Here is a 22538-nt window from a genome sequence, read left to right on the forward strand (position 1 = left end):
ATTAAATATGATTACTTGGAGCCCCTTTCTCCTCTTCCCTCAGAGTGATCGGGGTACTGAGAAAAAAACTTCAAAATATTTTAATAAGGTAAAGCCACAATACCCAAAACAAGAGAGAGCCCAAGTCCAAAAAATTCCTCTACTTCTGACCTCCTTCCCCCACCCCTCCCCCCATGAACCTATAATCTTTATTTAGACCATAATTTTTTCGCTGCTGTTTGTAGGTGCTCCTGACCCAACAGCAGGTGCTAGCATAGATGATGAAAACTGTTGGCACTTGGATGAAGAACAAGTCCAGGAGCAAGTTAAACTCTTTCTCTCCCAGGGTGGATACCATGGATCAGGGAAGCAGCTCAATTTGCTTTTTGCAAAGGTAGGGGTTACGTTTGGGTCTCCTTTTTTTTGTTTTCCTCTATCCAGCTCATATTTGATTAGTTAATTACTGAAAATGCAGTCATTTTTAAACCAAGTTATGCCTTATTAGTACAGCATTATGTTACTGAGAATTCTCCATCAGTGGAGCATAACTTGATGTGCCTTAAAATCTACTTGTTTATCATCACTAGTTTTTTTGTTTCTTTTTTTTCCCCCAAAGTTTTGGAAAATGGTATGTGATATTCTTGGGGCATTTTAATGTAAGTCTAAATTTCTTGTGGAAAAACTGTTCAGAACAGAAATTGCAGTGGGACATTAACAGTGACCTAAAATCATGTTTACTGTTGGAGAGCAAACTCCATGTAGTCAAGTTCTCATTTAAAATTTTTTGACAGTAAAATTTTTTTAATAGTGATGTGTCTCAAAGAGGGAGGAGGAATTAAATAAAACATAAGCTTCAGTATTTCACTAGTATTATGTAGCTTCTTTTTTCAATCTTGTATTAAGAGACCTTTTTTGTTTCCTAGGTGCGAGAGATGTTAAAGATGAGAGACTCTAATGGAGCTCGTATGTTGACATTGATAACAGAACAGTTCATGGCTGATCCTCGTCTGTCGCTTTGGAGGCAACAAGGCACTGCAATGACTGACAAGTATAGGCAGCTCTGGGATGAACTGGGTAAATGCAAATAATTAAAATTCTATGCTGTGTGTGTATGTATATGTTTAATAGATTCCAAGGCCAGAAGAGACCATTGTGATCATCTAGTCTGACCTCCTGTATACACAGACCGTAGCACTCCTCCAAAAGCATTCCTAGAGCATAGCTTTTAGAGAGAACCTCTAATCTTAACTTAAAAATCAGCAATGATGGAGAATCCAGAACATTCTTCGATAAATTATTCCAGTGGTTAATTGCCCTCATTGTCAAAAATGTACGCCTTATTTCCAGTCTGCATTTGTCTAGCTTCACCTTCCATCTATCAGATGATAATGTTGTTATACCTTTCTCTGCTAGATTGAAGAGCCCATTGTTACTTCTCTTTGTTAATCTAAATAGATTGAGCTCCTTGAGCCTATCATTATAAAGCATGTTTTCTAATCCTTTAATCATTCCTGTTGCTCTTCTCTGAACCTTTTCCAATTTATCAACATCCTTCTTGAACTGAGAGCATCAGAACTGAAGACAATATTCCAGCACAGTCACACCAGTGCTAAATACAGAGGTAAAATAACCTCTCTACTCCTACTCAAGATTCCCCTGTTTATGCATCCCAAGATCACATTAGCTTTTTTGGCCACAGCATCACACTGGAAGCTCATGTTCAGCTGCTTATCCACCATGACCTCTAAATCTTTTTCACAGTCGGTGCTTCCCAGGATAGAGTCCCCCATTTTGTAAGAATATCCTACATTCTTTGTTCCTAGATGTATATATTTACATTTAGCTGTATTAAACTATATATTGTTTGGTTGCACGCAGTTTACCAAACAATTGAGATCACTCTGAATCAATAATCTGTCTTCTCCATTATTTACCACTCATCCCCAATTTTTGTGTCATTTGCAAACTTTATCACAGATTGTTTTGTTTTCTTCCAGGTCACCGATAAAAATGTTAAATAGATTAGGGCCAAGAACTGATCCCTGCAGGACCCCAATGGAAACACTCCCACTTGATGACTGTATCCCATTTACCATTACATTTTCAGACCCATCAGTTAGTCAGTTTTTAATCCATTTAATATGTGCCATGCTAATTTTATATCTTTCTAGTTTTTTAATCAAAATATCTTGTGGTACCAAGTTAAATGTCTTATAGAAGTCTAAATAAGGAATGAAGGAAGAATTGGACATTTTAAAAAGGCAGTTCTCTGCAGGCTTAATTGTTCAATTTAGAAGGTGCTGGAGCTGTTGTAAATTTCTGGCATACAGCAGGGGGTGGAAATGGCAGCTTGGACATCTTGATTTGATGGTGAAATGAAGCACCTTTTGCTAGAGAAAAGAACATATGCTTAATTGAAAGTAACAATTTGGCTATATTTAAAACTATAGGAATGCGTACTTTGTTGCTTATGTAGGTTGTGCTGGGAGGGGCTATCCTGGAACCTGTAGCACTTCTACAGGATACTGCAGATAAACCTAAATTTCAATAAATTGTCTAAGCCATCACTCCTCTTCATTTTCAGTTTCATATCAGCAGTTTCCTCTTGACTGGGCTCATTTGATGCTACAGGCAGAAGAGCCTGAGCAGTTGCATTGCAACATCAGATGTAACTCAGGCCTAGTCTGCACTTAAAAATTAGATTGCCCTAGCTATGTTGCTCAGGGCTGTGAAAAATGTTGTGCCTTGAGTGCCATAGTTAGGTCAACATAATGTAAGGTGTAGATGCAGATAAGTATTCTGTCAACCTAGCTACTGCCTCTCAGAGAGATGGATTAACTACATAGATAGAAAAACTGCTTCCATTGATGTAGGGAGTGTCTAGTCTGTGGCTGTAGTGTAATCGTACCTTGAAGTCGTTACTTTCTTCTTATAGTAACCCTAACGCTTACTCTGCTGCCTGTATTGGCCATGTCACCCCTTGACAGTGCCCATCTGGTACTGCAAGTAGAAGAATCTCTGCCTAGAGCACCAAGTGGGGGCATTGTTTCAATGAATTATAACAGTTTGTCAAAGGTAAAATGATCTTGTCTGAGGCAGTCATAGTGTGGAGGCAGTCACAGTGGAAATCTCCATCCTCACTTCTAATTAGGCATGGTAGCTCCTGATCTGATGTAATCACCTCTACTTCGGTCTTGAACCTGTGTACTTCCTCATCTATCAAGGCACCTCAGTCCTGACCTGCAGTTTTATTTGCTGACTCAACCAATGGTATTGAAGTATGCAGATGACCTGGAGTGAGTGAGTGATGAGTGGCTGAGTTATTTCTGCTGTCACAGTACTCCTCTGTCTGTCGCACCAAATGGGTAAAGTGTGGTATTCAGGCTTTTCCAGTTTTCTGATTGTCACCAAAATCAATAGGGCTGTTCCTACTGATGCTAGAATGTTCACTGAAATTTTGGAATTGATCAGCCTGTGCTTCCCCATAGTCTTAACCTACTGACATGTGGAATTTACAAACTGCCTTGTTTTCTCTAAGGGTTTTACCTCAAGTTAAGAATACACCTCTTTCATAGTAAAGAGACAGACCTGAGAGAGAAATATGAGCATTGAAGAAGACAAGGGTATTAGGAAGGCCAGAGGAAAAACAGTGATCCACAGAATGAAGAGCAGGGTATATTGAGGACCAGCTATTTGTTTGGGCAACAGTGGCAAGGGAGATCTTATACAGATGCTGATGGGTAACAAATTTGATTGTACCTCCTGAAATCAGAATCGTGTCTGATTCTTTTCTTTTCCTCTAGGCATGCTATATGTAAGGGTAAAACAGCATATTTACCTTTTGTCTGGTCAGAGTGATCTGCTTTGAGAATGGTATATACAAATTAGGATTTTCCCCTTAAATCTATGAAGAAAATGCTTGCAGTGGTGTTAATCACAGTCAAGTAGGTTTTTTTAATATTGTATGTTAATTAAGCTCTTGATTATTTCATGGGGTAAATAATGCTTTTGCATTGTAGTTATGAAAGACTTTAGCAGATGTAAAGTTAAGTATGGGTTCTGTTTAATAAAGACAGGTTTCAGAGTAGCAGCCGTGTTAGTCTGTATTCGCAAAAAGAAAAGGAGTACTTGTGGCACCTTAGAGACTAACAAATTTATTAGAGCATAAGCTTTCGTGAGCTAAAGCTCACTTCATCGGATGCATCGAATGCATCCGATGAAGTGAGCTGTAGCTCACGAAAGCTTATGCTCTAATAAATTTGTTAGTCTCTAAGGTGCCACAAGTACTCCTTTTCGTTTAATAAAGAGTTACTTAATTTTGTAGCCTACCAACCATTAGGCATATGGACATTTTTTCAGTTTTATTTTGGGCATATGTTTTTAAGCTTCTTGTAATAAGCTTCATTCTGTGACTGGGTCACTTGAGTAATGATCCTTTCATAAAAACTTAACCAATGCTTCCTGCAATGCAGTGGGCACTTGCATGGTAGTTGAAATAATAAGTTAGACCGGGAACAAAGGGCCTGATCCATTGAAGTCTTTAGTAAAACTCCCCTAGACTTCAGCAGAAGCAGGATTGAGTCTTAAGTTTGGAGGTGTTAGGCAAGACAATTTTTATTAATTATTCTGGCATCCATTATGAGTCTAGCATCATCCAAAGGAGATGATAAAAGGCACTGGAAGGGTCACACAAGTCATTTCTAGTTTGAAGGTCTAGAAATAAGCAGAAGCTGTGTTTAAAAACAGTGAAAAGGAATATGATGAAAACAAAAAACTCCTGAAGGGGGGGTCTCCAGCATAATTAAAATATGTTTCGTTAGAGATGTCAAGATTACAGATGTAGCATGTTAAGATTAAAGTTATTTACTTCTGTTGATGCTAGACACATTGGTAGTGCCTATAGTGATTTGTATGAATCATGTTCAATGCACCTCACCTGCTAAAATGGCAGATAATTTTTTCAAAGTTCTGAGCTGGAATAATGCTGTTTAAATGGTACCTCAGTAAAATATCACATGCTGATTGTAGGAAGTTTAACCCTCGATTACCATTGATCAAAACTGAGAAATTGCTGCATTATTAATTATAATAGGAACCCCTTTGGTCTGCCATTAAATTGCATTGATAAAATAGAGGAATATGGAGATGGTGATAATCCCCTGAAGTAAATGTCTGCTGGTGCATGTTGCACTGAGTTCTCTGATTTCAATAAAAGGTCAATCAACCCTCTTTCTGCTCTGAAAAAATTCTCTCTATCCATAGGTTAAAGAGTCCCTCCAGTTTGACTTCAGTAATAATTCTCTAATATTCATCTATCAAAAATTAAATAAAAGTTGCTTCTGAGCTACGAAAGTGAAAAGATTTTCTTTCTTAATAAAAGGGGGAAATTTGACTTTGTGCCCCAGCCCAGGGATCACATTGCTGCAACGCTTTGCTTTGGAATTAAATGCTGAGCACTGCCAGATGCCAGGCATCGAGAAGAAGCTGAGTTTTGTCGGCAAATGGAATCTGCAAGTTAATTGGTGTTTTCTGCAGGCTTCTGGCTGTGAAATGAAATTGGAAGCCCTTTAGCCACATGGATAATACAGGACCTGAATACAAATGTCACATGTCACCATCAGGGCCCACTGTGAGACAATAGTGTTCCCACTCGAACGCTACGCCATTACAGATCATTTAAATATGGGGATTACATTTAAACTAAAAGCCCCATTTGCCTTTTACTGCAATTTAAATGTCCTCTTAGCAAAAGCTAAGTGACAAATTAAATGAAAAAAGTGCCCACATTTTTAAAGCTGTAATGCAAAACAACCTTTTATTGCTTCTCATGTGCCACGAATGAATCATTATACTTGTCAACCCTAAACCAAGGCATAATTGGAGCAGCTACTGTTATCAAAGTGGGGCCGCTCTTGTGACAGCTTAATAAAGCTGAAACTGTTAAATTAAATCCCAGATGCTTAATCTGATGAAAGCAGTCAAGTAGAAGAATCCAAGACAAGTATCTACTACTTGGTGGAGTGATGGAGCCCAACAGCTTGTCAACACGTAGATTACAGGATCAGGTTTTTTTTTCTGATCTACCATTTTCAGTATCTTTTCCCACCCACTTGCCTGCCTTTGCAGTAAAGAAACTTCACACAATTTGCATGTTTCAAAACAAACATTTCTAGTAGATTTTTCCCCCACTTTGATTTTTTTAAAACAATATTTAGTTCACTCTTTTAAACTAAAAAAGAATGGTTTCTGATGGAACCAAAGGCAAGATGGCTCTCCACATGTGCCCTACCCCAGGGAGGAGGATCTACCAAGGAGGTTCTCACTCTTATAAGACAGGACAATGGCTATTCAGTTTATTTAAGATGCTGAGATTTTTACTTTAGCTCTGATCATTGAGGCACTCTTTGAATGCCCTCAATTCTCATTGACATCAGCAGGAATAGGGGGTGCTCTTAAGGTGGTGTTGAATCAGCCCCACCCTCACCTACCCAGTTCAACTACTCTCCATTGACTAATATTGCTAAATATGGAGCATTCTTGTGATGTCACTGAGTCCTACAACAGTATAAAGCCTTCCTGGAGACACCTCTGAAATCTTTGATCGTACCTAGTGGAAGGGCTGCTCCTGCTCATGTATCACTTGTGTGGCATGAGTTTTGTTGTCTCCTTGCCAAATGGATTAGCCATTAAATGAATTTTTACTTGTGGAAACTACTATTGTATGCTCAAGATGGGTTGAGGTTTTTTTAAAAAACATTAATATGCTATCATTAAGCTAAATTGTATTCATATTAACATTCTGTTAATATTCTTATGTCCATTTTCGCAACCATAGAGGTGCATAATATATAATTTTTATATTGTGAACTATGAGGAAAACTTGGTAACTTGAAGTTAAAAATCTTGTACAAATTGAGATCACATGGAGAATTGTTACAACATATTTGTGCATTTTAATGATCATTTTCAAATTCTTATTTTTTTGAGTAAATTTATCCTCCCAATCTGAAATTTAATTTAAACTCATGATCGTTAGAGGTTGTAATTAGTTAGGATTTAATTACTGTTTTACTCTGGGGAAGCCATTGCTTCAAGGTGTTAAATAACGTTTTCCTGTCTTTTGAAACTACTTTCATGTATTCTGAGAAACTCTTTGTATTCTAATTTAGGACATATCAAGTTGGATTTTTTTAACCTAAACTAAATAAAAATCTTGAAGTAGAAGATAGGAAGGCCTTTAGTGGCTCTTCACTTTGCAATTACGGAAAATAAATTGTGCAGGGCATGCCAGCTATTTCAAACGGATGACCTCCTCTCAGTACTTCAGAATAAGACAAAAACAGCTAAGGTTCCTGCCAATATGCCCGAAGAGAAATTCCTTCCAGACCCCAAATTTAGCAACTACTTAAATGCTACCATGAACAAGATTTACCATGGCTAAATAGTCATTCCAGTTTTTTGTTTTTCTGCAGCTGCATATTAAAATAGTCACTATTATCATCTTTTTTTTTTTTTTAAAAGGGTACATGTACACTTCAGAAAGATTCAGTTTCCCTCATATATTTCATAGTATTGTTAAAATGGACAGATGTAGGCCATAATTTTCAAACCTGAGTGCCTAAATTTAGTTGCCTACGTCCTTATTTAGGCACTGAATTAAAAGTGACTTTATTTTTCCAAAGGTGCAAGGCATCTGAAGCTCCCGTTGACATTCACATCCTTTGAAGTCCATAAGCGTTGTAAGTGCCCAGCGCCTTTGGAAAATAAGGCTACTTTTATTTAGGTGTCTAAGTATGGATTTAGGCAACTTAATTTAAGCAGTTGAAAGTAGACACTGAAATTCAGACATTCCTGAGGTGGTCTGGTCCCTTATACTATACTCAATCCATTAAACTGGTTGTTTTGCAATTTTTGGATTAAAAATAAGTCTGCATGTTATATGCATGTCCATTAAATTATATCAGTCATTTCACAGAATATTATGCTAACATATATAAATGTGTCTTAGATTGGTTTATGTTGTTTAAGGTACTAAATTAACTATTTCTGACTGCTTTTTTGAGAATTTAAACAGCAGGGGCTCTACACAGAATCTCAGTTGTGTGTGAAACTTCTCTTCATTGTGACGGTCATTACCTTTTGCTTCTGCTATTTGTTATCCAATTCATATATATTTTATGTTCAAACTGACTGCTGTTAAATCAAGGGTTTGTGGCACTAGCAAGTGTTTTTGAAGCTTCATCTTAAACTGATTTTCAGACACATTAGACTTTGTCTTCTGTAATTACAGGATGGAGTTATGACTGTTTGGCTTCCCAGCGTTTATCCATACTTTTCCTTGCCTTAGCATGTTTAGATTTTTTTTAAGTTTAATCATACCTTGAGTTTCCTGGGTTTGGAATGCTTTAATTTTGGGGGGCGGTGGATGTAATTATAACATCCCTGTGATATTTTTGCCCTTAATTAATTATATGTATTGCCTATGTTAAACTAGAATTAAACATAGTGCTCTGGAGCAGCCCAAAGCAGCCATAATGGACTGGCAAGTTTCTCTCCACTTCTGACTGCTACAGTTCGCTGAACATCACTTCCTACTTTTCTTCTTTCTTTTGCTTTTGTCTGGTGCAGCACATGGTTCTCAAAAATTCTAAGATTAATGATAATATTTTGCTCGAGTTCATCATAACTCAAAATTTCTTCTTCAGCAGAGGGTGATAAATAATGTGTTAATACAGAGAATATTAATACAGAGAATTCCATGAATAACTGCCTTCTTTCAAAATGACTGCTGTCTCCTATTTCTCCCATTGGGAGTGAAGCCTAGATAGCCTTGAGAAAGATGGAGGTCACCCATATTTCCAGAGACCAGTTTCCTCTCGCTTTCATTGGGAACAATGGGAGGCAGTCACTATCTTTGAAAGGGGGCATCTTAACTGAGGGCATTTATGGCCGCAGTTCTATTAAGACAATTTTGAAATGGAGATGGTTCTTTCACTTTTCTGTAATAAAAATACAGCATTTATCAGACCCTGCTGAAGAAGCAGCTTTCAGTTATGAAAAATAATGGCAAAAACTACCACTTGTTACCATTAACAAAATTATTGAAATGTAGTCAATGTGCAGGATTTCTGTGAATGGTTTATTTATTAATTTGCAATTTGGGAAGTTCAGAGTTTGTGTTCCATTAAGATTATTTAGGACCTAACAAAAAAGCTAGATGGCGGGTGCTAAATTTCTTCAGAAACCCATTTTAAAATACTTTTAATTCCTAGACGAATTATCTGATTAACTTGTAAATTTTCCTGAAAATTCATTGTGTACTCAGAGTAAGCGCTGTAATTTTGAGGATATGCTGTAATACTCCTTTTATAACGAAGTGGTTGAATCCCTGCTTCAAGTGAAAAACTAATTTTATCCTTCTCTATGAGACCATGACCATAATTCCATAATTAAGTGCAGAATTTGACTTGTGACTGAAATTAGTTGCTGACCTATATTTCATGGAGCATACTTCTCCCTTTTTTTAAAACATAAGAATAACATGAGCTAACATCTAATCTTCTGATATTACCCCCAGTAAATACCAGAGAAAGTAGATTATACATGCCTATGGAGTAAGGTGATCAGATAGCAAATATGAAAAATCGGGACTTTTTTTGGGGGGGAGAGAGCAGATAATTGCCTATGTAAGACAAAGCCCCTAACATCGGGACATCTGGTTGCCCTACTGTGGAGTGATTGCATCTTCAGTGAGTTCTCCTAACATTCTGGGATCCAAGTCATTGGGCCCTAGTGGTTTTATTCAGGTCCCTTCTTGTTGAAGGGTACTGGAATCCCATCCCATGACAGCTACTGGAATACCATGCCCAGTTCTCTTGTACACAATTCAAGAAGGATGTAGATAAATTCAAGAGGGCTCAGAGAAGGGCCACGAGAATGATTAAAGGATTAGAAAACATGCCTTATAGCCATATTCCAGGAGCTCAAAGAGAAGGTGAAGGAGTGACTTGATCATACAGTCTGTAATACCTTCACAGGGAACAGAAATTTGATAATTTAGCAGATAAAGGTAAAACAGGATCAAATGGCTGGAAGTTGAACCTAGACAAATTCTGACTGGAAATAAGGTATGCATTTTAAAAAGTGAGAGTAATTAATCATTGGAACAATGACCAATGGTTGTGGTGGATTCTCTATCACTGGCAATTTTTAAATGTATTGGATGCTTTTCTGAAAGCTCTATTGTAGTTCAAATGGAAATTAATTCAGGGAAGTTCTAAGGTCCTGTTTTATGCACAACGGTCAAGATGATCACAGTGCTCACTTGTGGCTTTATAATCTGTAGGTGCAGTAACTCCTCACTTAACGTTGTAGTTATGTTCCTGAAAAATGTGACTTTAAGCTAAACAATGTTAAGCGAATCCAATTTCCCCATAAGAATTAATGTAAATGAGGGGGGAAGGAGGGGGTTAGGTTCCAGGGAATTTTTTTTTTTTTTCAAACAAAAGGTATTATATATATTAAACAATTTTATTTACTACAATCATTGAGTATGAAGCAATGGGAGGTGCCCCCCGCCTTACCTCACACGGACACAGCTCACTGGCGCTGCAGACAATGAGGCAGGCAAGGAGGCTGAAGGTGCCATAGGCTAGGAGAAGCATGTTGCGCAGCGGCAGCTTCCCCTACTGTGCAAGCACCGGGGGTGGGGGGCTCAACCCTTGGCCTGCCCACTCCACCCCTTCCCCCAAGCCCCCCTTAACCTGCCTCCTCTTCCCCCCCCACCCCTTTACTCCACACGCCACATCCTTGCTCCCCCTCCCTCCCCCCCCGCCTCCTGCCCGCAGCAGTCAGTTGGTTTGCAGCGTTCAGGAGGCAGGAGAGGGAGGGGGAGCCTGCACACAGAGTCTTCGCTCCTCACCCCTGCCTCCTGAATGCCACAAACCAGCTGATTGCTGCGGGCAGGGGGAAGTATGGGGAAGGTGCTGATCTGCAGTGTCCGCCAGCAGGTGGAAGGCGCTGTCGGAGGCACGTAGGGGAGCTGATGGGGAGTTGCCAGGTATAGACAAAGCAAGTAACCAAATGATGTTATAGCGGAGTATTGCACAACTTTAAATGGAGCATGTTCTGTAATGGAGCAGGGACGTAAGATCGAAACAACGTTAAGTGAGAGGACATTAAGTGGGGAGTTACTGTATATCTACACTTATGGCAGAGTGTAGAGTACGGACACGGAACACCCAGCTAGCATGGGTATAAATAGCAGGGTAGACTTTGAGGCGCTGCTTAAATGAGTAGAATGCCCTTCCCACCTGAACCCTAGGGTACATACCCTGCCTGGCTCTCTGTACATGCCCAAGCAGTGCCTCCCATGTCTACACTGCTATTTTGAGCAGTGTAGTGTCCTGCTGTCTCCCATCTACCAGAGCATTTCACTGCTGCTTGTAGCTGCACACCACAGTGACAAGTGTGGATATAGCCTGCCTTTCACTGCAATATATAGCTACAGCTGTAATGCCTGTACTCTACATGTTGCCATAGATGAGGCCTATGTGAATCTGTAGTGGTATGTTTCAGTTATGTAAGCATAATGCTGGTTATGCTGTTTTTCCTGTCCTCTCCCTCCGTCCATCCTAGTGATTTTTATTTGGGTGTACTTATCCTTCTTTAATGTGAATATATTTTCAAAAACGGTCCTTTATTTCAGCAACCTCTCCCTTTCAGTTCTTGTGATCAAACTCCTTGTCCCTCTCATCTCAAGAAAGTTGAAATGCTTTAGAAAAAATTGAGTTGTTTCCTGCACTACCTCAGAGGAATGTTAGAGCTGGACAATGTATTCATAGTGAATTTATCTGACTAATTTCGCCCTTTTTCATTTTGAAAATGATCTGCAAGTATGTTGTGGTTCTTAAAATTTTATTTGTAATTGTTAAACTCTTTAGAAGAAATATTTAGTCTATGCTTTGTCAGAACAAGAGTCCCATTTTCTGTTCACAACTTACCTGTGACCATAAGTAATTATTTGAATTTATTATGGGAATAATTGAAGTATATGTTTTAAAAACAGCCATGAGCAGTTTAGTGAAAGTTTTAATATCCATTTGCTTGCTCTAGTATTAGCCATGCTGTAAGTTTATCTTGAATGTTTGGAAATAAAAGGGGTCATGAATACTAGGAAAGTAAATCAGTGGGTTTCTTTGAAAATACCTGGTGTTTTCTTCCAGCTCTGTAGATAAAAGTATATCTCTTGTTGTATTAATGATAAAAATGAATAATTATTTGTAAGGAATCATAAGTATGGTCCTTAACTGAGATTTGGTGGATGTAAGTAGTTTATCTCCTGAGGAGATGAAAATCTGTAGTCCTGATCTTGAAAACTCCTTTGCTTGAGTGGACGCCAGCACCTGTGTGGAGCCCCATTGGCTTAGTCAGTGGGGCTCCATGCAGTCACAGTAGTTTGCAGGCTTAAAGACTAAACTAGGTGTAATTTGGTAAGGAATGATGTAACAAAGGATATTTAAAAAAAAAAAAAAAAAGACAAGGGATACAATCATGTTAAATCATGAGATGCATTTTGTTTTCTTCATCTTAATGTATTAAAATTTGAGGACACTGAAATTGAGACTGGAGTGAAAGTCAGTATTAAACCTACTTCATATATGTACAGAACAGTTTAGTGACTTGTGCAAGGGTCAGTGAGTGAGTAACAGATCTGAGTATAGAACTCCGATTCCAGTTGCTCTGCACTAAAGCACACTTGCTCCCATGACATTGGAAATGTTGTTTTTTTTAATATAACAGTCTTGGGAGAGAAGGAAGGAAGTTTAAGGAACTAGAAATCTGTGCATTTTGCCCCCATAGGTACACCTATGCTCCCCCTAACACACACACACACACACACACACACACACACACACACACACACACACACACACACACACACACACACTTTAGTGTGCAGAAGGTATCAGTGCTCCAGGTAATCTATTGCATTAATCAGCCAACTAGTGTGAAATGCATGGGGAGTGATTATACTATCATACACAATACAATCAGCATGAAGCACTTGTCAAGACCAATACATCAAAGTTTAATTCAGTAATAGAATGAATTAGAGCAAAATGAAACATTCTGTTCTCCAAGAAACACAGCACCCATTGCAGGTTCTTTCTGAAGGCTCTGTAGAAAAACCAGAGTGCATTAAGGAATTGTTTTTATGAATAAAATTGCTACTCAGCTCTGACGGAATACTGCAAGTACTTCTCCTTAGGGTTCTTATGAGTATTGTATTGAAGTGCTTATTCTGTCTTCACTATTCTATTAAAAACAACTGTTTAATTGGATCATTCTCTAGTGGGGCTTCTGAATACTTTTTGTTCTAATGGAGACCTCTTATTGCATGTAGGAAGGAGGTGGTTTTACCAGTTACTGTGAGGGATTTGCCCTTGAGGATGGGGGAGTAGTACACACTAGACTTTCTTCTATTATTTTGCTAACTGCCTGGTTGCTGTTCCAATGCAGGTATTGTGTTTATATAGAAGCTTGGATTATAAATTTTATATAATGCTGTATAGTCATTTAGATAGGAAAAATGTTTGGATGTTTCACAATCTTAACAGCCACTTTTGACACACAAGCTTTTAACATATAAAAAGGCTAATGAGTTCAGTTTTCTCAACATCCACGTGGATATATAACACCTAAAAGTTCTAAAACAATACTTCCACAATAGAATCACATAGGACCAAATGAGGTATGATGACATGTATGCAACAAATTGTGACGCAATGTGGCTGACATCCCACTGTGCAATAGCAACTCTTTTTCCACTGAATGCATCCGATGAAGTGAGCTGTAGCTCATGAAAGCTTATGCTCAAATAAATTTGTTAGTCTCTAAGGTGCCACAAGTACTCCTTTTCTTAACCAAAGAAAACAGATCCAGGTGATGAACAGTGAAAACACGAAATGTGGCTACTCTCTTGTAATCTAACTGAGTTGACTGCTTTTGAATTTGGTTCTTAAATTAAAGTTTGAGTTCTGCTAGTATAAAAACTTTGTAAGTTTTTAAACAGCAACTTGTATGCAGATACAATGTATATTTTAATTTTGCAAATGAGAGAATTGATTTAAATAAACACTTTAATATAAAATTCCACCAGGCTAAGGCCTTATACCAAGTTTCAGCCTGTAGCAACCTATTACGGCAGTGTTTATAAACCACTGAAAATGGTTATTGTGAAAATGCTGACACAAGCTTAGCTATATACCATCATTGACAGGGCAGCATCAGATTTTTAGAGAAAGCAGATTTCTTTTGACCAATATTATCAGTCTTGAATTGGAGGCTGAATCGTCAATTTCTCATCTTGTTTCCACACAGTAAAATTAGGTGGGATTTTTCCAATTGTTGAGGAAGGGGTGAAATGTAATGGGATTTATGGGAACTGTGTAATACTTAATCTCTCGGGAGAGTCTGTATACATTCCTTGGTTTTTTTTATGGTTTATGAATACATGCATACTGTAAGTGTGTAATTATTACAGCACCTACTGTTACAGTAACTGAGCTCTTTATTAATGCTATTTTCTACTTACTTGTTTAAATCCTGAGTCAGCATGGAAACACTGTCCCTTTCTACAGCCTTGGTTCTGGGGCAGGGTGTCTACTGAGAGAATATAACCATGCTAATCTTTGTCTGTATGTATGGGGAAACCACACACTGTGGAGAACAGTGGTAAAATATATTTTTCTGTGGGATGAGATGTACTGGAGACAAATGGCAGCGGTACATCGCTGAAGATGTATGCTGTTTGAACCAAAGGTCTATTGAGGCAAAGCTAGCTTTATTCAGGTCAAGAGGATTATTGTGGAACCAGAATAGACAATTCCTCACTGAGATGTGACAGTTTTAGTATTTGTTCCCTTGTGAAATTAATATCAAATTGCAGTCACAGCATGACTTATCATCCAATTATCTTCAGGGAAAAATGAAATTTGCATATTGGTTTGTGATATTTTGCCTTTGCACTTTGAGGATTTTCATATTGGCAAGAGGTGGGACACAGTCCAAATCTGAATCCAAACTTTACTTTTTGTTCAATAGTGTATGGATTTGGGGTGTCTGCTTGGGCCTGTACAAGGGGGACTCTAGCCTGGATCAAAATGCCTCCAAAATTTTGGGTGAAAAATATGGCAGCTGTATTGAGTGTTCAGTTGTGCCCATTTCTAATGCTATATATTCTGACCAGAAGTGTTTTTTGTCTTTATTGGGTCAATTGTTTATGTTGTGGGTCATGTTGGTCACTGGATTTCATTATGTCAAGTTAATGAACTTCTCTTCATATTGGGAATATCCTTTTTGGAGTAAAGGAGTGCTCTTTTTAGTACAGACTCTTTAGTGTACAGCAATCTTCAAGTTTGAGAAGTCTGCTGAAATTCTCTTAATTAAAAGTTAGGTTTTTCCTGAGTCTGGGATGGGATAAGATAAGTTTCCACACACAAGGTAGTTGTCCTTAATTTTTACTTGATCCTTACCTGTAATAAGGAGTGGTTATGGCCAGTAATTGCCCCATATGGGAGCCATTAGGCAGAAGGTAGCTGGGAGCTTCCAAGAACCCCCTTGTTCAAAACCAGAATAAGCCCTTTGCTTTGCTTTGATATCTAAGAGGATGCCCCCAGAGCTTCTCTACTGCTGCAGCAGAAGCAAGAGGTAGACCAGCTGCTGCTGTGAAATAGGAAGAATGGCTTCATAGCTTCTTCCATTTGGCTGGTGGGTGAATAGTGGGCACGACCAAACATCTCCCTTCTTAGAAGCTTGCTGCAGTAGAGTGTTAAAGGACAGGAAGCAGTGAATTTCAAATACCCAGCATGGAGCAGCTGCCCCCAAGAAACAGGGAGGTAGAAACTCTGCCCAATCCATGCACATTTCCCTCCATTCCCCCCACACACACCATGCATGCACTTCAAAAAAAAAAAAAATTGCTGGGATGAGGAATGGGGTCCCTGGCATTATACTCCCCCCCCCCCCCAAATGCTACCCTTTGTAGTACTGTGGGCGTGGAACCTCAACCTCTATATGTTCAACTCTGCCAAATGGGGAATTCCTTCTCCCACTCCTCCAGAAGGGCATCAGTTAACCTTGAAAGTAGTGTGAAGGTCCAATCCTGCAGACTTTACAAACACACACATCTCTTTGTCAGTGGGAGTTAACATTTTAAGTGGCACATGGGGGAGTTCCGTACATGGGACTTGCTCCAAATAGAGGTTATATTACATAATTTGATTGACACATGGATTTCTGTGTAAAGGGCTTAATATAAGAATTAATCCTTGTGTTTAACTTACACCAAATAGCTTGGCTTTCTGTAAATACAGCTACTGATATAATTAAACTCACAACACAGTTTCCCTCTTGAAATTAAAGTAGATGCTTAAAATTAAATATTTTGATATTCTGCCCCCTCTCCCCGCCCTCCAATTAAGTGTAGTATATCCACAGTAGGCCTTCACTAACTTTTTTGACGTTTCTCTGCTTTTCATTGACTGGTTTTGATTGCTTTATTGCATTCCTACATACCATAAATAAGTTTTGTAGTGGGACATTCTGTAATTGTCAGTGCTGTATATGGTGCCTTGCTGAATAATTTAAAATAGTCATCAAATTTCAGTTAAAATTTTGTGCTTGACCTTGGTTTATTTAGCTGCTCTTCTAGAATCATTGGAAATCCAGTTACAATGTGTTAAGTTATATTAGTCTCGTTTTAATACAGAGGGTTACATTGTTATGCTCTTCAGTGCTCATAAGTGCTACTGAAGGAAATAATTAATAAATCAAAGTTAGCCATTCCTCACTGTTTCCTCTTTTATCTTGGAGATTGCAAGGACCATCTTCATTGTATGTTTTGGGCCAGTGCTGAGCACACTGGTGCTTTAATAATAAAAATAATCAGTGAAATTCTTCAATTTTACTTGATTTAGGAGGGTTGCAATATGTTTAAACCACTGCACAGAGTGTCTAAAGGAAGTCATAAGCGTTGATTAAAAAGGGCCATAGGGGAAAGAGTTCTTGACTTCCAGATTCAGTATGTTTTTCTTTTATACATTTCTGCAAGTTTCATCTTCTAAAACAGATTCCTTTAGTGTGTTTAACCGTTCCAAATAATCGCCTACACTATTCTAGTGACATCTTCTATCCTTTGCTGCACCCTGTCTTATTTTGTGGTGTCTCGCAGATTTGTGGGTTATTTTTGTTGTTTTGTTTTGGTTTTTGTTTTTTGTTTTTTGGTTCACTTCCCTGCCCCCATTTCCACACCAGCATCTGAGGACTTTTAACCTTACAGGATCAAGCCCTCAGTTTCCACTCGCTCATCATGGAGTGGTACTTAAGAATATGCTCTCATAGCATGGTGTGTGGCATACTAGCATGCTAAGTTACTTCTAGGAATCAATGTTTTATGATGGCCTGTGTTCCAGGTATACCTTTTACTTTTAGTTAACAAGCTATTATTTGGTTACTAGAGTTTAACTATCTTAGGTGAGCCAGCTGCATCTTTATTCTTTTTTCTGGGCATCTGTCACGCAGTTTTTAGGCACTTCTGCAAATCTCCAATAGTGTGTAAATGCACATCCTTAATGAACAAATTAAGTTTTGCTAAATAGCATGTCTTCATGCTGCTGTCAAAGTTCACATTGGTAAAGAGACAGCTGATACAGAGAAAAATGTTTTCATTTGAAAATTGTTGCCACAGACCCTGAAGTATTTTTGGATGCCCTGTTACGCAGTGTTGGGGAGTCAGATTCTGAACTGACGTTATGTGTGAAATGTCAGCACAAATTAGCTTTCTCTGAGTTGTGTAAAGAAGGAATGTAAAACAGATTTTACAGTTTAACTTACCGTATATACTCGTTCATAAGCCGAATATTTTTGGTAAAAAAGTGACACATCAAAGAGCAGGGGTCGGCTTATATACGGGTCTACACCAAAATTTGATGATTTGAATTGAATATCTAATACATGGTGGTTTTGTGTACCTGGAGCATCTGCAGGCATGGAGACCTTCAGTTCCCTGTGGCCGCGTTTTGCTGTTCCCAGCCAATGGGAGCTACGGGAAGTGGTGCCATTTTCCGCAGCTCCCATTGGCTGGGAATGGCAAATCGTGGCCACTGGGAGCTGAGGGGCTCTGTGCCTGCAAATGCTCCAGGTAAACAAAACATTCCGACCCGCCTGCAGCTTACCCTGACGGGCCGGGAGCCAAAGTTTGCCAACCCCTGAAATATAGAGTCAGCTTATGAAAGAGTCGTACGGTTTTTACCATTTTTACTTATCCATCTTGGGGGAGTCGACTTATAAACTAACTGTCTTATGATCGAGTATATAGGATAATTATTGAAATAATGGCAGTAAAAAATAAGTCTTTGTATTAAAGTGCTGCAATCTTGATTGAATATTAAATCTCTCAAATCCAAATGTGATTTGAAAATGATTTTGAGTGTAAATTACAGTTCTTTGGATAGGTTTTGGTAAGTTCTGAGGATGTGGAGGTATATATGTACAGTGTATGTATACTTGTGTTTAATTTGATTTCAAAATATTTTACTGTAATGTAAAACTGAGAAATAAATAGAATTATATTTACTACATTTTTTTTGCGTTGTTTAAACTGATGCACTTGCTTCCTCTGTCAGAAATAAAACAAAAGGATGAGTAGTTGAGTTTTGTAACATGGGTGTGGATTCTCTCTCTCTGTCACTTTAAACTGATATTCCTTTCTGACAAACTATAGAGTGGAGGCTTTGGATTTTGTAGTGCTTCATATGAAGTCTCTTTTTATCTTTTTATGTCTTCAATTTCAATAGAAAGATTGTGTGTTCTAATTAAGTTGTTTGGGATGGTTGAAAAGGCCACATTAACCCCACGATGCTGAGTCAGGAACTCATGGTCTGCTAGTATTCGACCACACCTGGAGGCTAACAATGTGGCTTTGCAGGAGAAATAACATTATAGTATAAAATTACCATCTGGGTAAAACTCCATAGTTTTTTAAAATTAGTCATTGGCTGTTGCTCTTTTAATAGAAAAGTTAATTGACCAATTTTTTAAAATCAGGTGCTCTGTGGATGTGTATAGTCTTAAATCCCCACTGCAAGTTGGAGCAGAAGGCCAGTTGGCTAAAACAGCTGAAAAAATGGAACAGTGTGGATGTTTGTCCCTGGGAAGATGGAAACCATGGAAACGAGCTGCCCAATTTAACCAATGCTTTGCCTCAGGGTGCAAATGCTAACCAAGGTAAGTCTGAACAGATGCACTAATTGTAACATATACTATAACCTGTATATTAATATATCCCTACAAAATTCTACTTTCTTTCCTGGGACTAGTAACTTTCTCTTTTGGGCGTGGGAGTTGGTGTGGACAAGTGGAGTATCAAGTGAAGGGAGGACGAATACAGTTTTGTAACAATAGTTTAGCAAGGGGGGTGGGTGTGTGTGTGTGTGTGTGTGTGTGTGTGTGTGTGTGTGTGTGTTTAAATGTATTTATGAAATAAAATATTTCAAGACCGAGTCATCCCTAAATGTTCCCAACCCCTTTGTTAGTTTTATAAAATGTTAGTTTTATCTATGCTGCATATATCTATATTTCAGTTAATTTCATGAATTGTATTTAAAGTATATCATATAAACATTTTTGGTTTGGGTTTGGTTTGCCTTGCTCTTTAAGCTGGTATCACTGCCGACGTGCTTTTCTGAGCTTTTCTATATGTGGTTTTCTTCAGTTGTGAAGCTTTCAGTATCTATTTAAAGAGATGCTACTGCAACTAAATGAAATTAGATGTGTTAAAATGAAGCATCTATTTGTGGGCTCAGCCCTGTGGTTAACACTCTGGACTGACACAAGATCCCAGGTTCTATTCATGGGGCTGGGACTGTTGCAGGCAGGACACTGTCGTCTTGGAGAGGGGAGGTGTCTTGTTGCTCTGCAGCAGTCTCTATGGTTAATCTAGGAGAGATGTTCGACTTTGAAGAAAGTCCCATCCGGCCCTTCTTGGGCAAAGGATGCTGCTTTGCTAAGGACCAGGGTGGGGGAAATGTCCTCCATTTATACAAGTAAGAGCTCTATTTATATAAGAACATAATATTGCAATACAGAAACATGCATCTGGGAAGCCTCATGTATACAATATTTGGAACACACATTGATTTCAAATTTTATATAAAATGAAGGAAAATTTAATGCTTGCGGAAGGAAAAGATAAAAGCTTGGACTGGTGAGGTGTCTCCCGTAGGTCATTTGCAGTCTCTTGAAAGATACCTGTGAAGGGAATTGTAAAATTTCATTCACTTCCAGATTAGCTTTTAATCTCCACCTGTAGCCAGGGAAAACGGGGGACATTCAGCATATAACTCCCTACAAAGATTTTTCTTGTTGGGTTTCCTAATGTCCAGCCCAACGTACGCTGATTTCAGTTCTGACTGACATCTCGGCAGCAATAGAATTCTGCTGCCACATGGAGTTCTCCCATAGAAATCATATCAGTGCTATGATTTTTAGTATACTATGTTTACTTTATTCCAAGTATTTTATACCTTTTTAAAAATTATTTAATATGACAAAGGTAACAAGTATTTTAAAGTATGTAGAATCATACCATGTCAGCTTTAAAAACCAAAATAAAAAGCAACACTTTATCAGAGTCCTGCCCCAATACACCGACTCTAGATTCCAGCAGAGCTACATGGCTGAAGTGACAGGTAGAAGCCATTGATACTGGCAAGACGGGACCTCCCAGGATTCAAGAAGAATTTGGGAGTGTGCTGAATGCCCTCTTAGTGTGTCTAGTGGGAGTGTTCAATATACATTGCTAAAATAGAAGGCAATTTGACAGTTCTCTTTACAGCGCACCATCTAGCATTAGTTTTAATGGATGTAGATCTTTTTCTTTTTTGTGAAGGAAGAGTGAATAGTGGAATAAACATCATCTGATTTATCTAGTATTTAGGATGTGAAAAATGTCATCTGCAGTCTGTTACTTAAGGAGACAGGGTACCATGAGTGTGAGGGGAGGAATTAGACAGCAAGACTGAAAAATATTGTGAATGATTTATTCAAATGTAAATAAATAAAAGCTGATGACAGCTTTCTGTATTTGTGAAAATGACAGATTCATCAAACAGACCGCATCGGACGGTGTTCACTCGAGCTATCGAGGCATGCGATCTCCACTGGCAGGACAGCCACTTACAGCACATTATCAGCAGTGACTTATACACCAACTACTGTTACCATGACGACACTGAAAACTCGCTCTTTGACTCTCATGGGTGGCCCCTCTGGCATGGTAAGTGGCTAAACTGGAAAGACGTTTCCATGACTTGCTGCTTTGTTCAGTTTCTATGGCATTATTTTTGGGGGATGGTGGGAAGATGAATGGAAGGCCTGGAAATGGGAACAGAGCCTCCCTTCAAATGCTGGTTCAGAAATAACCTTTTAAGTCCCTTCATGTAGCTTATAAATAAATAAATAACCTTTTGAGCAGCATTGTAAAATTGGGGAGGGGGGGGCGTTACAGACATGAATGTACTTTTTTCTTCCAATTATGTTCTCTGTTTTAGAACATGTTCCTACAGCCTGTGCAAGGGTTGATGCATTACGATCTCATGGATACCCAAGAGAAGCACTGAGGCTAGCAATAGCTATTGTTAACACACTGAGAAGACAGCAGCAGAAACAGTTGGACATGTTTCGGGCTCAGAAGAAAGGTAAATGTAATGGCCTTTGCCCTTCTCTCTCCCCAACAAGGTGACCAGAAAACTAGTATGGAACTTTGCATGAGGAAACTGTATTAGAAGCTACAGAAGTGGCGGTGACCTTTAGTAATTCTTCATTGCCAGTTTATTTGGCCAGTGAGAAATGTAATGTTTTGGATGTCTAAGTCTTTTATTAGAGTGTAAGCTCTTTAGGGCAAGGACCATATCTCCCTATCTCTTTTTGAATATACTTATCATAATTGAGGTCCTGATCCTGGTGAGGAGATTCAGGCATTATCGCAATACAAATATTGCTTTTGTGTAATCTTTTAAAAACGGAGCATTTTGTGTGTGGTTGCATTGTTTGGGTTTTTTTTGTTCCTCTCTCCCTGAGGAGAATTTAATTTGAGCAATGTATTTCTGAGACAGAAAGGATTACAAAATTAATTGAAGAAATGCCTAATGTAGAATGAGACTCTTAATAAGTTTTAGTGCTTGTGAAGGATGCTGGATTAATATAACTGGAAAAAAGTTCTCTAATCATTGCTGTCTGTGGTGTAACTTTGTCAGCACTGTCCTAGCAATGTACTTCATCCTTATTTTTGAAGGAATTATCTCATAAGGGTCTAGTCTCCGAAAGGCCTGTTCAGTCCTTGGCCACTCAAATTAATCTAACATTATGATTAGAAGTAAAAGGGTGGCTTGGACCTGAACAGGCTTCCTCACATACAAGGAAAAAGGAATGGCTTTGTTAAGGAACAGGAATAGAAGCTAGGGATCTTAGTTCTATTCCCAGTTCTTCCAAGGAGTCCT

At 38.5% G+C, this 22538-nt stretch overlaps 1 protein-coding gene across 3 annotated transcripts in view; it reads left to right on the forward strand.

Annotated features, from left to right (window-relative positions):
* Nucleotides 1-22538, forward strand: part of ZSWIM6 (zinc finger SWIM-type containing 6) — a 162561-nt gene that overhangs the window by 106948 nt on the left and 33075 nt on the right. For all 3 annotated transcript variants that reach the window (XM_038401337.2, XM_043514847.1, XM_043514848.1), the window contains exons 3-7: nt 225-373; nt 903-1053; nt 19087-19266; nt 21140-21316; nt 21591-21737. In XM_038401337.2, the coding sequence (XP_038257265.1) occupies nt 225-373; nt 903-1053; nt 19087-19266; nt 21140-21316; nt 21591-21737 (804 nt within the window). The remainder of the gene's footprint in view (nt 1-224; nt 374-902; nt 1054-19086; nt 19267-21139; nt 21317-21590; nt 21738-22538) is intronic.

Source organism: Dermochelys coriacea, chromosome 5 (assembly GCF_009764565.3).
Source record: "Dermochelys coriacea isolate rDerCor1 chromosome 5, rDerCor1.pri.v4, whole genome shotgun sequence".
NCBI lineage: Eukaryota > Metazoa > Chordata > Testudines > Dermochelyidae > Dermochelys > Dermochelys coriacea.